At 30.0% G+C, this 18,134-nt stretch overlaps 1 protein-coding gene across 2 annotated transcripts in view; it reads right to left on the bottom strand.

The window, feature by feature from the left end:
• LOC147807225 (fatty acid synthase-like) overlaps positions 1-17,828 on the bottom strand; it is a 40,263-nt gene extending 22,435 nt beyond the window's left edge. For both annotated transcript variants that reach the window (XM_087168015.1, XM_087168016.1), the window contains exons 1-4: positions 17,710-17,828; positions 9,435-9,611; positions 6,675-6,830; positions 3,675-3,839 (exon numbers count right to left, since the gene is read on the bottom strand). In XM_087168015.1, coding sequence (XP_087024141.1) covers positions 3,675-3,839; positions 6,675-6,830; positions 9,435-9,611; positions 17,710-17,725 — 514 coding nt within the window. In that variant the 5' untranslated portion in view covers positions 17,726-17,828. The remainder of the gene's footprint in view (positions 1-3,674; positions 3,840-6,674; positions 6,831-9,434; positions 9,612-17,709) is intronic.
• Between the last annotated feature and the right edge of the window lie 306 nt (positions 17,829-18,134).

The raw sequence follows: 18,134 nt of genomic DNA, 5'->3' as shown, positions 1-18,134 counted from the left end.
TAAATGGTGACTGGTGCATGTTAAATTTGTCGAGTCGCAAAGTCCTGTATGCTCCCATAACAAGTCAATACCTTTGGGGTACTGATCCAGGAGTTTCCTTGTCTTCTGGATTGGTTCAAAATTACAAGGCTACGGAGTTGAACATTAGTAGTCGTAAACCCAAAATTGGGTCCGCTGTTCAACAACGGATATGTATATATATATATTTTCCATAAGAATATCTTTTGCTTAAAAACAGCAGTATGTTCGTATTTCACGTTCCGACTTTCTAAAACTTTTAAAAAGACAAATTTTTCTAGCTTCTAGATCAGATAATTCTTTTTCACGAGGCAATTCCAATTTTCTTTATAATATTATTTTTTGCATTTATTTTCTGCGATACAAAATCGCAATTCACATATGATTTTCAAAGAAAAAAGATTTTAAAAAAAGAAATAAGTGGTTCTATATTTATGAATTCTCTAGAGTTTAAAAAACTGGTAGCAGTGTGAAACTAACTCAATTTTTTTTCACTTTTTGATTTACTTGTGAAAGTATAACTTATTTCAATTGCTTCACTATTTTAAAATTATTCATTTCATTCATTTTATGTAGTGTAGAAATGTACAAAAAAATGAGCTATATTCGGGGTAGTCTTATAGTTTTGTAACACACTGTGTATGTATATATCACCTATGAATTTTAAGAAATATAGCACGTTTTAGCACCCCATTTTAACAGCACGATAAATACATTTTAAACGCAAAAAATAAGTTTTTATTTCTTTATTTTTAAAAGAAATCTAATCCATATAAAAAAGGCAGATTCAGCACTTTTACTTAGTAAACATCACATGTGTTTTATACAGCACAGATACTACGGAACAATTTTCGGTTCTCAAAAGAGTCTGTGAAAAATTTAAGTACTTAATTATGCCGGATGCAATAAGAAATATTTTCCTCTAATATAAAAAATAACCTGACCTCCATATTTCCACATTGAGAGTGATATGGGTGCAAATTTTAAAATTTCAGATAAAAAAAAGTTCACTTGATACACAGAGATGGAAGCCTGTTTGATTTAAAAAGAATTTTCGAAGACAATAGTTTTAAAAAATTGATTTTGAGATAGTTTCAGGGCTCTATTCTTAAATGTAAAGACAATCAAAGAAGAATGCTTAGACAAATTCAGAATTTTGATATTTTAAATATTTTATTTTTTATTATAAATAGGTGCGAGTTGAAATCCTAATACCTCTTTTGCCAGAAATTAAAGATAAGCATTCAAGTTAAAGAAAAAGTAAATCATAGCAAATTCGGATTAAAAAATTAGATATCGAGGTAGTTTCGGGGTTCTATCTTACTTATTCTTCAAGAATGCTTTCAGATTTTTTTTAAGTAAAAATTCCTTTCTTAAATGTAAAGATAATCAAAGAAGGATGTTTAGACAAATTCAGAATTTTGATATTTTTAATATTTTATTGTTTATTATAAATAGGTGCTAGTTGAAATCCTAATACCTCTTTATCGCAAAAATTAAAGATAAGCATTCAAGTTAAAAAGAAAAAATTATAGCAATTTGGATTAAAAAATAAGATATCGAGATAGTTTCGGGGCTCTATCCTACCTATTCTTCAAGAATGTTTTCAGATTTTTTTTAAATAAAAATTCCATTCTTAAATGTAAAGAAAATCAAGGAAAAATGTTTAGACAAATTCAAAATTTTGATATTTTAAATATTTTAAAGTTTATTATAAATAAGTGGTAGTATAGAAATCCTAATACCTCTTTTTGCGAAAATCAAAGGCAAACATTCAAATTAAAAAAAAAGAAAAGATTATTTCATTCAAGAATTCTTGAAGAATAGGTAAGATAGAGCCACGTTTCGTGGCTCCATCTTACCTATTCTTCAAGAATGCTTGCAGATATTTATTTTTTTAATGAAAATTCCAGTCGTAAATCAAAAAACAATCAAAGAAGAATGCTTAGACAAATTTAGAATTTCAATGTTTTAAATACTTTTATTCTGAATACGTGGAAATGGGAATCCTAATACCGCTTTTTCGCAAAAAATTAAAGGTTAGCATTAGGTAGGCCACATGGATCATGAAAGTTAAGTCTTCACAGTTTTGTGACTTACAGCATGATGGTCAAGATGTGGTCACCACTGTACAAAGACAAAGTTTACTTTCCTGATAAGATGGTACCCTCTTTTTTACAGTTAAACATTCGATTATTAACATCCTTAGATAAAAAATGCAATATATAAGCGAAGTAAGTAAAAATTTATTAATTAGAGACAAAAATTTGCAGAGTAATTTGTTTTCATTGTACTAAATACAAGAAATAGCACTTTGAAACATATTTGCTTTGATAAATTTTGAAAATGATTGTTTTAAATAAATAAATTACGATGATATCCATAAATTAAAATTATTGAAAATTCCTTTAAAACTCATTTTTTTAATTTTTAAAATATTAATGAAATTTCATTTGAAATTTTATTATTGTCTAGCAGAAAAAGAATAGTAGGGGATAGTGTGGTCAATTGTAACAGGGTACGATTGTAACAGAGCAAAAATTTCGAGTGTCGGGTTCTGGATTCGGTTCTTAGGTGGCGCACAAGGTGTATTTAATAAATCTACATGTACACCCCTGCTGGCAACCATTTTTATGTAGTTTTGAAAGAGTTACATCACAAAAGATATTTTCACGCTACGTAAGTACTTTTTTTGGTATTAGAATATTATATTGTAACAAAGTAATTAATTTTGTTTAAACAAAAAAAAAATATTAACCGAATATGTAAGTAGACACCTTAATTAAAATTTAAAAAAAAGGAAAGATTAGTTTTGTTAATTAACTAGCATTGTTTTTAACAAATGAAGCTGAAATGGCGTCTTGGGGACGATTGTAACAGCTGAAAATAAATAATCTTATGTTTGCAAACCATTACTTAACTCTTTAAGAACCACCAATAGTTTCCTATATCATTTATATTATGCTGCATGTGCATTATTTATTTGTCACCTTTCACAGCATAAATTAAAATTTTTAACCCCTTAAAGTTAAAAGTTTAACTCTTTAGGTCTCTGCTCATTATTATTTTTACTCCTAAAATATCACTACTATTTTGATCAATAAAAAAATATATCACTACTATGATAATATGTTTAATTAACCATGTTTTTCATTGAATTAATGAATTAATTCAATGAAAATTCGATAAGTTGAATTAATGAACTACTACAATTGACCCCGTAAGTGGGGACAATTGTAACAAGTGCACGACTGTCAAAAAATGTTAATAACTAATATAATAGCATTTAAAATAAGGTCTTTTTTTTCTAGTAGAGGATAGTTTACTTTACTCGTCTGTCAATTAATACTGATAATATATTGGATTTTTTGTTAGTTAAAAATAGTTAAGTAAAAAATGCTACAATTGACCCCACTCTTCCCTACCTGGATATGAGTAATAAATTAATGTATTTTGAAACAAACATTTTACACTTTTCATAATTACTTTGCGTTATAACATATAACATCCTCTATCCTATTAATTTCCTTAAGTAAGGAAAATAAATTGTCAATTAAGCGATTTTTATGATGTCTCATTCTTTTTATCTTTATAAAAATTCATAAACTTATATTTGATGGTAAAAATATTTGTAAAACAGTTTTTATTTCACTTACCTAGCAAATTGAAGAAATAGGATATGCGGTTGGAATTTAAAAATCTGTTATAACTATATTTTTCCAAATCCAAATCTGTTTTGAAAGCCATATAAAATGAATCGTTATTAACATTCGCCCCATATACTCCAATATTTGCACCACTAACACTTGGAAGATCATATCCTGAAATTATAAGAACAAATTGCTTCAAAATTAAGTAAAGTAATTTACTTTTCAGCATAAACTATCAAACTTACTTGGGGAGGTAGAAAATGTTATTTTTAAAAAAATAAGGTGGTTTACTACACTTGGATAAGACAGCAGTGGCAAAAAAGCCAGGATGTTCCAAAATTAGAATGACTAGTTCAGAAGAAGACGTGGTGGCTCAGGGAACAGAGTGCTTGCCTCCCAATGAGGGAAACCAGGTTCGAATCCCAGCGATACGAATTCCGCACCCTACTTGCACCGAATACATTGCTGATGTAAAATATCTTCTGTGGTAGACGGATCATGGGTTAGAGTACTTGCGAGTCGGGGGTTCTAGCATACTTGTGAGCCATGGTGGGTAAGGGAAAAGAGCCTCCTATTGAAGTGACTCAAGTTCGAATCTCAGCGTTGGCTGGTTTATACGAATCCTGCTCTCGGTTCACTTAAACCCCAGTGTTAACATAAAATATCCTTCATGGTAGATGGGTCATGGGTTATAATTATTTTGCCTTGTGGCTAACCATGGAAGGTTTCCAAGGTTTTCCTCCCCCTTCAACGCAAACGCGTAATAGTTCCATCAAAAAGTCGTCCAAGATTGCTTGTTTCTCCCAATGCTTAATTCAAGAGTTCCCTTATCTTCTGAATTGGATTCAGATTTACAAGGTTACGAAGTTGAACATTGATAATCGTAAACTCTGAATTGGATCCGCTGTTCAACACCTACTTTAAAATATAATATGAAATTCGAAGGGGTGATGATAAAAAGCATCAGAAGGATGGAAATTTTATTTCCAATGAACTGCACAATCGGTCTTGCCGATGAGCAGACCTAGTGCGTTCTCCAGAGGTGGTATCCACTCTTTCAGGACCACCACAATGGGTGAGTTACCGTTGGACAAGTTAATTTGGACGTCTAGTTTCTGCCACACTAGATGGCAGCACAGAGACTCTATTTGGATGCTAAAGTGCACTAATAATTTATTTTGCCGGAAATGCCAAGAGCCAATAAGGCACTGCAGGGATCTTTTACATGCCGCATAATGAAGGATGGAAATTAAGAATAGAAAATAGGGTAAACAAATACAAGGTCTCCACTGGTGACTATTTGCTACTAAAATCGTGGCGACTCTGGCAACTATTTTTCGAACAAAAAAAAACCAGCTATAAAGCACTATTTTCATAAACCTGGTAGCTAATTTCATTAAAAGAAGCCTATTTAAAACAATATATTTTTGCCAAATCTAAGTATTCATTCTTGTAAAAAATATCAGGATTTATAAAACCGTGGGGAAATGGTCATTAAAAAATGATAAATAGCAAACAATAAAATAATTTTAAAAATCATATTTTTTTCTGTGGGTCTGCATGAAAAAATTAATAAATAAAATCTTGTATGCAACTTATAAAAATTGATTTTATATATCCCAGGTTAATTTTCCAGATATTATGTTCATTTTATATTAAGTTTATCTTTAAATGTGTTTCAAGAATTTCTAACAAATTTTTTTTTAAAGAAAACAAAGGAAAAGGATTGTTTGGAAAAGTATTTGGATTTTTTTTGTTTGTTTTTTGTTATTCGAAAACTACCAACTTTTCATCTGCTTTCCTTAAAAAAATTTCTAACAAATATGCAGCGGCGACTTTTTACAACACATTTTAGGATAGATTTTACACAAAACGAAAATAATACCTGGAAAATAACCGAGAATATATAAACTCCATTCAAAACCCACGGAATAACCTTAGAATAAAGACCTTGATTTAGGTTATAAGCAACAAACAACAACAAAATAAAGGTAAAACCTTATAAACAATCAGATAACTTATCAAATCATTTTTGGAATATACTTATATTTTTTTCATTCATCACTGAAATGCGGACGATTTGAGAATGAATGCAGAATGAAATGCGAATGATTTAAATATTTATTTTCTTCATTGATTAAATCTTCAGGCTCTACCAAAAACCAATTCTTCGACTAATTTGATCGAACCTCTTCTAACCTAAATATCTTAAACTAGTGGGCTGCGCCCCCTGCTCGCTACCGCTCGCCAACCCCCGGAAATTGCTCGCAATCTTATATGTTTTGCTTCGCAAACCAAGCTCGCTTCGCTCACCACTAACTTAGGTACATTGAAAATGCACAAAATTCTAAGAATTCAAAACAATCATTCAAATCCATATAGAAACTTTTTTTTTAAAAAACATTTACATCTTTTTAGTAAATACTACGTCATTAAAATAAACTTGAATTCAAATAAATGACATGTAATTCGTTAAACCTATTAGAAATGTGCTGTAGTATAATTCGTTTTATAAATCAAAAATCCTCAAATAAATTCGTAATATATAAATTCGTGAAAAAAAAGCGCTTTCGACAAAATGCTAAAATAGAGATCTATCGACAAAGACTACCCACTTCTGCCTAGCTTAATAGTATGAGATTGTCGCAGCTGATGCCCTCTGGTTATTTCAGTTTCCGTTTTTAAAAGCGCTATATGTTGAGCCACCTCAGCTAGATTTGGCAAGTGACATTTTTTAGCGGCAATCATTGGTCGATTCGCCGTGTAAGAGAAATAGTAACGTAAACAAAACAAAGCAAACGTTGCCACCGGCGGAAAAGAAATACAGCCAAAATTTGGAAGCCACGTAAGAGAATTATATATCTTAGATATTAGACCAATATTTTCTCAATCCGCACCGATAAACAATATAATTAAGTAAACTATTAGTTTAATAGTGGAGCTTACTGACTAAATTAAAAGTATTAAACGGTTTGAAGTAATAGTTTAAAATGAAAATATACTTACCAGCATCTGCGATTGCCTCATAACTTACTTCCATCAATTTTCTACTCCCCGGATCCATAGAATTGATTAAATTGTGTGCCATACTGAAGAAATCAACTTCGAATTTATCTACGTTTTTAATACATCCTGTTCCTCCAATTTTATTCTCATATGGACCTGTGAATAATTTATACGAGAAAAATAAGAAACAGTTTGGAATAACATAAGCAACCCATCTCCGAACGGCATAAAAATACTCCTTACTTCTATTCAAACTGAAGATTTTGACCCCATTGATTGGACCTTTTGTCAACGTCATTTGTTACTTCTTTCTGTAGCAACTACCTAGCATACTTACACCGAAGAGCCATTACATTATGACCACCCTGCTAATAACATGAAGGACCACCTTTAGCCCTCAAAACGGCTAGCACCCACCGTGGCATTGATTCCACAAGGTGCTGATAGGTAGTCTGAGGTATCTGCTACCAAGCGCTCACCAACTGGTCCTTCAATTCCCTCACATTGCGAGGGGGTAGCGCGGCAGCACGAATTTGGTTTTCCAAGCAGGACCACAAATGCTCTATTGGAATAAGGTCAGGTGAATTTGGGGGCCAAGAAAGTCACTGGAATGTTCCTCGAACCAATCCATGACGATTCGACCCTTATGACATGGTGCATTATCCTGTTGGTAAACACCATCCCCGGCAGGAAAAACTGTTGCCATGAATGGGTGAACCTGGTCTGCAACTATGTTCAAGTAGCTTAACAGACGTCAGGGATTGTTCTATGAGGATTATGGGTACTAATGTGCCCCATGGAAACATTGTTTCTGGGCTAGAAACCATGAAAACCTGGGCGAGCCCATTGTTATAGATGGAGGGTGGTCATAATTGTAGGTCTTTTAATATTAAATTTGAAATGATTATATTTCCCATATTAGTTTTGATTTGTGATTCCAATTGTAGGTCTTTTAATATTAAATTTGTAATGATTATATTTCCCATATTAGTTTTGATTTGTGATTCCAATTGTGGGTCTTTTAATATTAAGTTTGTATTGATTATATTTCCCATATTAGTTTTGATTTGTGATTCCAATTGTAGGTCTTTTAATATTAAATTTGTAATGATTATATTTCCCACACTAGTTTTGATTTGTGATTCCAATTGTATGCATGTCTTGACCAGGAATCTAAAAATTGACGTTAAGGTTGGTAATTACGTAAACACCCAGTAAAAATGCCATTCTCTATATTATTGCTTTTATCATTAAGAATTGTATTTTCAAACATTCCACACCGCTATAGAGCTTAAAATATTTAAAAAGTCTTCAAATAGAAACATTTTCTCTATATAATTGATATAAACACATTGTGATGCGATATTTTTACACTAAATCACTTAATTTAAAGAAAACAAACTTTCAAAATAAAATACAGAGCTGCATTTTTTTTTAAATTCCAGAAAAAAAGGAAATTTCTTAATTACACAAATAAAGAAAAGAATTGAACATTTTCATCAAGAGGCCAATTCGAATAGTGTGGAATTTAAAGTAATGCTATTTGGCTACACAAATGCTGCACCATTTTACTTTTTTTTTTAACTTTTCAGAAATTATTCATTTCTAAATTCTTTTTAAGCATTTTTTATCGACTAAATAACATAAAAAATTAGAATTGAGATTTTTAAGAGAATCTGATGATTCCAAATCTATAAAAAATTTTCATACCTTACAATTCCAAAATATTTTGATCACTAACAATTTACTTAATGAAAATTATTTATTTTATCTAAATATCTCATATTATTTAAAGTTTGTCCTTAGATTGCGGATTTATAACTTTCTTCAAAAAAATTATTTTAATTTAATGCCTTTTAATGTAAAAACGCTCACCCTAATGTAATATTAAAAAAAAAAACTTTCTACAGTTACGGTGGTAATACTATAAAAGTCACCTTTTTAAAAAGTGGCCCATTTTAGTGGGTTTGTTCGGAGTGGGTTAACCCATTTAGTGGGTAAAACGGTATGTTTCGGAATAAAAATAAGAATACTTGACCGTGGTTACCATTAATTGTTTTATATATATTTGTAGGACATTTATTCGAGGTATAGCTTTAGCTATAACATTTTACTGAATGAAAATACAACTAATAGTTCAAAAGTTATAAGGGTGATACGATTTCGTTTTCCAACTATACTTGAAGCACATATACTGAAAATTTCTACAAAATCGCAGAAATAGACATAGAAATTAGTCGTTTGCTGAGTCAGTTCACGAAGAACACAATAATACTTGCTTTAAAGCAATTAAAGAATGAAGGGACAGGATTTTTCGAAATCTAAAACTCAGCTATCCAAGCCTGTCCGATTCCTAAACATAACTGGTCTCAAAAAATGAATTCATTTTTGGTATTTTAAAACAATAAAAATTCAGTATTGATAATGCCTTAATTTATAAGAAGACTTACTTTTGACGAACACAAATGTTTCTTTGAAAAGAAAGAAAGGTAGTCCTAGAAAAAAAAAAAAGAAAAAATCCTTCCTCGGATTAACCACTAAGATTTGAAATTCTTTCAAAACTTGATGTTATCAGTAGGTAATTAAAAAAAAAATTCGTAATTATATTTACTTGTGTAATTTTTTTTATCGACTATTATTTTCCATTACGTTTTTCGAGATTCGCCTACGTTCCGTAATTTATTTTATAATTCAATAAGTAAATAATTTGAAATCGCGGTGTGAGTTATCCTGGTCGAAAATCTATGAACTAAAACTTACCAATTGGAATTCTTTCATTGTCACAAAGTAAAAGTTCTTTTCCAGTATGAAGGCCTTCTTTGAGTTCCTTTATATTATCACAGCAAGGAAACCGGCCTGCCATACCACTGATGACAATGTCATCAGGATAAAAGTCTCCCACGCAATATTCATGGTAATCCTCTTTACATTCTTGAACTACAAGAAGAAGAAAAAACTTACATTTGTTTGAATGTGTCTTTTACCACAATGCCTTAACTTTTTTTAATGGCAGCATCCATCCACCATCTATTTTTTCATTCATTTACCATCTACCAGTCAATCCCATCCAAATAACAACTTTAGAAAAATATTATTCTTAAACTTTATTAAATAGTACGTATCAAAACTTTAACATGAATCGAAAAAAGCTCCTCTACATCAACTTGAATGGAAACACTGATCCAATCTAATGAATGCTCCTTAACTATTGGACTTAAATTTTTTAGATCCCGGCTACAGCCCCATATTTTGAATCCGTTAAAAAAAAGGTATGTTAATTCAGAGAAAGTATGTTTTTGCGTATCCTGAATAAATATCTCGATTTGGGGTCCTAAAATGTCTTGCAAATTTTGGACACATCGAGCTCCTGGTAACTTATCCAAGTATTCGATGTGACTGCTTCAAACTTATCAATACTATCTTGCTCCAAACAACCGACTTTCTGTCTTTGATTTCCAACCGACTTTCTGGTTTCGTGTATTTTTCATCGTGCTGATTCACTTTTCCTGTTGACTCATTAGTATGAGACACTGTTTTAACGAATTTCTTCACAGTCAAAACAAACATGGAACTCAATCAGAAGTGCTGTTGGCACAGTCACCACAAGTGAAAACACGATAACAACTAATCAACAAATAGCGATTAAGCTGCTTTTGTAAGACTTGATTGTAAACTGGATCAAAAGTGTCTTTGCGAATATTAAGATTGCCGATTCTGCATTATAGGATTTTCAAATGCTTATATAACGTTTAATGAGAAGTATTTTCCAAGGTTTCTTGTTTTCAGTGAATAGAAATGTTTACTTTGAGCTTGAAAAACTGAGATAACGCACTTCCAAAATTTAGGAAGCAACTTGGCTGTGTACAGCTGGCAGAAAAAAGATATCACTCTGAATAACTTTCGCTCTAATGATCGGATTTTCACGAACAAACTGTCAATCTAAATTATTCCTGGGGGTGACCTCAAATATGATAATTAATTAGCGCTAACTATTAATTTAGTTACGAAATCATACACGAAAACGCACTCTCTCTGAATAAACATATTTTTTTTTAGTCTGGTTCCTTTCATCGACAATCATTTCCTCCACATGTCGTTTCAACGACACCACTTCATCGACACATCATTTCACCGACTAGGTCATTTCGCCGAAAGGCCATTTTGTCGACAGGGTTGTTTCGTCGACAAGGTCATTTCGTCGACAGGATCGTTTCGTTGACAGGGTCATTTCGTTGAAAAGGTCGTTTCTTCGTCAAGGTTGTTTCGTCGACAGGGTCGTTTCCTCAACATTGCCGTTTCATCGACAGGGTCATTTCGTTGACATTGTCGCTCCATCGACTGGGTCGTTTCGATCACATGATTGTGTCGTCGACAGGGACATTTCGTTGACAGGGTAGTTTCATCCACTGGGTCATTTCGTCGGCAGGTTAATTTTATCGACAAGTCTATAGGTCAACAGAGCTGTTTGTCGGCAGGGTTGTTTCGCCGACAGTGACATTTCATTAACTTGTCATTTCGTCGATAGGGTTATTTCATTGCCATGCACAATTCTGAAACTATTTTTAGGTTTGTTAGGTTTTACGTCATTTCTTTTTCTTCATAATTTAGTAAATATTTTCGTGTCTAAATTTCTAAAACTTAGTCTAAAGCGAAATAAGTATCCTATGTTGCAATTACCAGAGAAGAAGCATTTTTTCTTTTAAATTTTAAATATCCTACTCCTTTTGCAGACATCACGTTACAGAAATGGAATACTTGCACATTTGGTATTCAAGTTGCCGCTTAAGCATATTTATTTCTGAGTTTGATTGTTTTGATTTAATTTTATTACAGGTTTTTATAGATTAGCATGGCATAAAAAAATGCAGTAACCAAATCTTTATATAGCAAGTAAAGGAAGAGATAAACAAGGGGAAACATATACTGAATTAATAAATCAACGAAACATCAATCCGATATTGTTGGATACAGAAATCATTTTAGAACTGAAAATTGTATTTTTAATTCTTTTTTTGTTTAATAAACTGACAATTAGAGTGGGAGCTTATAACGGATATCTAGCTTTTAATAAAGCAATGCTCATTAATGAACAAGGATTATCCTCAGATGATAATTAAGCATAATGAGTCCTTTTGTCGACATGGTTATTTTGTGAATTTTTTTTTTTTTTTTTTAGTGTACTGGGTAGTTTTGCCGATTCATTGATTTTGTCGACTAAGTCATTTTTTTGGGTCGTTTCATCGGTAGGGTTGAAGAAAAGAAATATGGATAAAAAAATATCGAACGAAATATTAAATCGGGGTAAATAAAAAACAAGTGATTAGATTTATTGATAAGTAAAAATAAAAGTTTGCAAAACCTTTATTTTGTTGCAGAGCACAAGCAACTATTTATTTTTGTTAACGTATCAGCGACAAGTTGTTAATACATAGATTAGAGTCAGGGCACATAATTTAGTTTTATTTCTAATATTATTACATTATTTTTAGAATATCGATCTCTTGGTTTATATAACAGGTATAAATGCAAATATGAAAGAAACTAAAACATTAATGAAATTCACTATCTTTTATATTTTTATATGTGAATAATGCTTCTCATTTTTTAAATATCTAATTAAATGCGATTTTTGTCATCAGCATGAAATTACTTTGACGTACTTAAAATAGTGGAGCGATATAAAGTAAAAATGTATCATAATTTTTCACAAAAACAATAAAATCTTCACTTTTGTGAGTACATGATATGAACACAATTTCGAGTTAATGGGGTACTTTATATTCTATATCCGAAAGTTATGCGGAAGCGAGGACAGGGATAAAAGGATATTTGGAAAATTTTGGTGTTGTTTTGAAGTTTTTTTTATGCTGATTCGAATGAAATGAATAGAATTAATATTGTTTTGATAGAACTAATAGTTAAGAAGTAATAAGGGTTTCATGTGCACTGTTAGAATTACACTAAAGTTATGGTAAAATAACCGGCAGCAGTTAGTCCATCCAATTTACTGTATAGATAAAATTTCGAAAATTATAAGGAAAAACAAAAACAAAATTTATTACAAACAAAATTACATTTGTTATAAACAAAATTTTAAGGATAATCACTTTTACAGCTTTAATCGAGTCTTCTGGGCAAGAAAGTTTGAAGAAACAAAAAAAAAGGAGCCAGGAAAATAAAATATAGATATAGTAATTTTAATGCACATTTACAAGGTTTTATATAATTTACAATATTTCTTTTTTCTATAACTCATGGAATTGTTGAGTGTTAAGTGTTTATGTTTACGATTGAAATTTCGAAAGTAGAATGTGAAAATGGAATGTCCCCTAGCACCAGGAATCGAAATGAAATTGTTCAAAGACAACTATTTTAAACAAGTTAACGCTTCCGTCTTACTCGAAGTTGTTTAAAAAGGTATTTTTTATTTATCGTTTCCAAAGTTTATTCTACATACATTTTGGGGTATACTTCAGGCATATTTCGATTGAGTTTATTTTTACACCCTTATTTGTTTTAAATTATTAAATAACTTGCTTAAAATAAATTATTCAAGCTATATGATTTAATGCATTTATAGTATAATAGTAAATGGGGCTTCCATCGTATATCCTTAACTTTGATACCGCTATCATTATAGAAATGGAATAAGCTCAGATAAATAATAATAGTTAAATTTTTCTCGTTTTTGCTTTAAGGACAATTCTAGAAATAACGAAATTATTGAGTAGGTTCTTTGGAGCAATATAATTCTTATTCTTTTATGACGGAATAAAGGAAAAATTGGTTTTCACAGTTTCTGTAAAAAGTATGTTAACCTTCTTGTCACGTATTTTTTTTTTTTTTTTAATCAAAATAAGTTCAAAAATTGCGTATTTTTTATTGCATTTTTTTAAAAAATCAGATGATGATTCCTAAATTGGCACGGCTTCGGATTTTTTTTTATAAATATTAAATCTTAGTAATTGCTGTTTAAAAAAATAAGTGATTTTCCTATTAACAAATTACGCTATAATAATATCTTGGGAATCATACTAAAGTTGAAAAATAATTTTAACAAAAGTAAATTTTTTCAACATGTTTCTTTTTTAAAAAAAATAGATCTTTTTCTTAAAATTAACTGCGTAATATGTAATTTTAAATGTCAGAATAAAATCGCGGTTAGAATTTGTTCATTTAAAAAACAAAGCAAACAGTTGCGGTTTTTTGAGTTGCTCTAATATGCATTTACTTTTCACGAAACTAAGCAAATAATAAATGATAAAGCAAATAAATAAATTATTTATTTGTTTAATCTTAGAGAAAAGGTGTGCAGTTATTTACGCGGTTAGAATTTGTTCATTTAAAAAACAAAGCAAACAGTTGCCGTTTTTTGAGTTGCTCTAATATGTATTTACTTTTCACAAAACTAAGCAAATAAGAATTAATAAAGCAAATAAATAAATTATTTATTTGTTCAATCTTAGAGAAAAAGTGTGCAGTTATTTACTACGATCATTGAAACACTTAGCACTGAGTAATTTTTACATAGAAATTTTTTTTTAAAAAATCTTATCCGCTAACTGGCCATAGTTTTGAGACACGAAAAAAAATTAGCAATTACTTACAGCGAGTGTTAATTTAAGGAAAACTTAAGTACCAATAAAAATTAAACAAAATAATTTATTGTCGGGGGGGGGGGGGGAAATATACGTAGTAGCATAAAGGGAGATTTAAATATATAATGAAATAATTAGTTGGATAGTTCTGTGAATCACACGTGGGTAGGTAATTAAAAGTTTAATTTCACAATTAAGTTGTTAAGACGACATTTAAGATACTGAAATATTTTAAGCAGCTTAAAAATTTTGGCTAACGTATTCGAAAGCTCTTTATGTTCGATATCTTTATACTCCGTGCAGTTACTTGTAAAACATCAACACTATTTTAGATCATCTATGTTAAAGTCACACGAAAAAAAAAGACAATCAATAATTTATCTCTATTTTTCGAAAAAATAGTATGCTTAGTAAATAATCAGCTGTTTTGAATCAAACAATTTTAAACAGCAGAATTTTTTAATTTCTTAACAAGGTCTTGCTTTTAGCTAGCAGGCAATAATTCTAAGTTTTCTTTTAATAAAAAATTGACAATAATTTAAAAAAGGAACTTTACTTTTAAGGAAAATCTGAATAATTACTGTAGTAAAAAAATGATTAGTATATTAATGAAAAAATAATACACGTGGTAGCGTAAAAAATATAAGATTTTTAAAAATGTTAAAATTTAATTAAATAGTTGGTAAAATAGTTCTGCGAAACAAGCACGCGGACAGGTGATTAAAAAATTTATTTTAAGATTAAGACGACATATAAGATGTTGAGAAATTTTAAGATGCTTATAAAAGTTGACTACGCATTCGTAAATGATAATAAAACATATATTGAAGAAATTGATAAATATATTATTCGAAATCTAAGCATACGTATGTATATTATTGAAATTATATCAAATATTGAAAAAAACTGAAAAATAAAATATAATCACGTTAAATCCAAGCACAATCTGATGTATATTCATATTCTATCAGAAGCATGCTTTTATAAAACTCGAAATTCGTTGAATAAAATGTTTTTATTCAATAAAATGTTTTATTGAAACTTCTTTACTAAATTACAAATAAAATTTTAGTCGACTAAAAAAGAAACCTCATATTTTATAATTTGAAGAAATAAAAAAAAAGTTTAGCAATCGACTGTTAGCGAAAAATATTTTAATTGAAATTTTACACAATGCGCGAGTAAGTCAAGTTCCTCGTAAGTTAACCACATTTTAATATCAATCGCCCAATTAAAATATTTCTTCATTTTCACCAAATTATTTTTTTAAATAATTAATTTTAATTTTTCTCAGCTTCTACTAAATAAGAATAGTTTGAACTTTAAATTTCTCAATAGAGAGATAAGTAGATTAATATGATAAAAAAATTCATACCTTATAATTAAACATTTTTTCATCCTCAATTTAATTAAATAATAAAAAATAATAAATAATCATTAAAAATAATTTTTTGGAGGAAATTATCTTTGGTAAATTATGAGTGGGTGCAATTTTTTTTTAAATTGCTTAAGTTTTAAAAATATGGCAAAAAATGCAAAAAGTGAAATTAACATTAAGAGGTCCAAACTTTGAATCGTTCTCCTGATCAAACTATGGGGACCATATTTCCCAGATTGCGGCTGCCCCTTATATATTGAAGATTAAAAATCCAAATATGTAAAATATCTATATATGTCTATTCAGAGAAAGTACGTTTTTGTGTCCGATTTCGTAACTTAATTAATGGTTAGCACTCAACAATTCGCATATTTGAGGTCACCCCCAGGAATCATTAAGATTGACGCTTAGTACGTGAAAATCCGATGATTAGAACAAAAGTTATTCAGGTTGATATATATATATATATTTTTTTTTGCCGACTGTACAGCTAATACTAAGGTGTCCTAACTTTTAACCGCTCTCCTGACTAAACTATTTTGGTACCATACTTTTCAGATTGCAGCTACTTATCACATTTCAATGTTCAATAATCCGAATTCGTTGAAAAAATTGTTTATATGCACATAAAATGTACGCTTTTGTGTTTGAGTTTGTAGCTTAAAGTATCACTTACGTTAATTAATTAGCATTTTTGATGTCACCCCTTTGCACCGTTAAGATTCGCATTTATTTTGTGAAAAATCCAATAATTAGACAAAAGTTATTCAGGTCGATATTCTTCTTCGTTGCGCACTGTATAAATAGTAATGTTGGAAAAAAATTAAATTTAGTATGACTGTATAATAAAAAAATAAGAGTCGTAGAGCAAACTTGAGAGGAATTCCTGATGTTCTTCTATCATAAATAAAACTGAACCATAAACTCATTTCATACTGCAAATATTTGGAAATTGATATAAAAATGTCTTAAAACACTACATTCTTTAATAATTCATAATAATTCTTTAATAATTAATTTTAAAATAATTTTAAAGGAGTGCAATCGCAGCGCAGTTGATAGAGATGAGCTCGAAAACTGAACCATGAACTCATTTGATAGTGCAAATATTTGGAAATTGATATAAAAATGTCTTAAAACACTGCATTCTTTAATAATTTATAATAATTCATTAATAATTAATTTTAAAATAATTTTATAGGAGTGCAATCGCAGCGCAGTTGATAGAGATGAGCTCGAAAACTGAACCATGAACTCATTTGATAGTGCAAATATTTGGAAATTGATATAAAAATGTCTTAAAACACTGAATTCTTTAATGATTTATAATAATTCTTTAATAATTAAGTTTAAAATAATTTTATAGGAGTGCAATCGCAACGCAGTTGAGAGTGTTGAGCTCGTGTCCGCGTTTGGAGGTTAGAACCCGACCTAGACGGAAGAATTTTAATCCGAGCCTAACCGAGCCCAATATACGAAGGATTACTTTATGATCGAGCCTGCCCGAGATATACTTCGGGTAAAGGCCAAATTTTGCAGTTTCAATATTAGGCACTTGTTGCCTAAACAAGGAAATTAGTAATTAAAATATTTTTATCGCACTTAATTAATAAATTTTATATTTTTTATACTTAATAACTGTAAAAAATGTTTGTTTAAAAACAGTAAAAAAATTATGAACATTTTAGCGTGAGTCCGAGCCCGCTTCGCTTAGCGTGAGTCGAGCCCGAGACCGCTCGAGCCTGAAAACTTTCAGAAACGGGCTCGGGCTGAGCTGATATCATCTCTAGCAGTTGATTCGAAAAGCGATCATATTCGCAGGATGAGAAAGCCAGTCTGACAGACTTCATTTCGGCCTTTCAGATTATTCCTTATGGACAATCCTGTAACCTTAGGAATTCCAAAGAATGAAAAACAAAGGAAAGAACTATATTCAGTAATTTTTAACCTGTAAAAGTATAATTATATAATATATAAAGCATATTAATTAAATCATTGAAATATTATTTTAAAATATCCGTCGTTAAAATTTTCAAAATGTAATGTAAACGGTGCTTACCTAAATTGCGGAACATATTGAAAATAATTCTAGCACATAGATGTGCTTCAAAGCCTAAAAATATTATATAAGCTACTCTTATATATGCTGTGCTTATATCATTTTTACGGATTTTTCCTCTTACGTGTATCCATTAGAGCATGTTATTGAATTTAGGGTTAATTAGATCTACTCATTAGATCACATTTAGCTGAAACCTTGAATAAAAAAAAGTATATATGATGTTCTTTCTGAAACTGTTCAATTGTACCCATCCTCCCTAGTCAAAACAAAAAATAAGCGAGTGAAAAACACAAAATGTCGCGTGACATGTTCGCCTCAGAAAATCACAACTTCCGCTCCCCTTTTTTTTATTTAATTTAAAATTTTATTCTTGTATGGAAGATTTTCGGATTAAATTTGAATAAAAGATGGAACTTATATAA

This window comes from Parasteatoda tepidariorum, chromosome 7 (genome assembly GCF_982258835.1).
Source record: "Parasteatoda tepidariorum strain Cologne lab strain chromosome 7, Ptep-v5.0, whole genome shotgun sequence".
In the NCBI taxonomy this organism is placed as follows: Eukaryota; Metazoa; Arthropoda; class Arachnida; order Araneae; family Theridiidae; genus Parasteatoda; species Parasteatoda tepidariorum.
The sequence above is the reverse complement of the archived record's forward strand: the minus strand, read 5'-3'. Positions and strand labels throughout refer to the sequence as shown.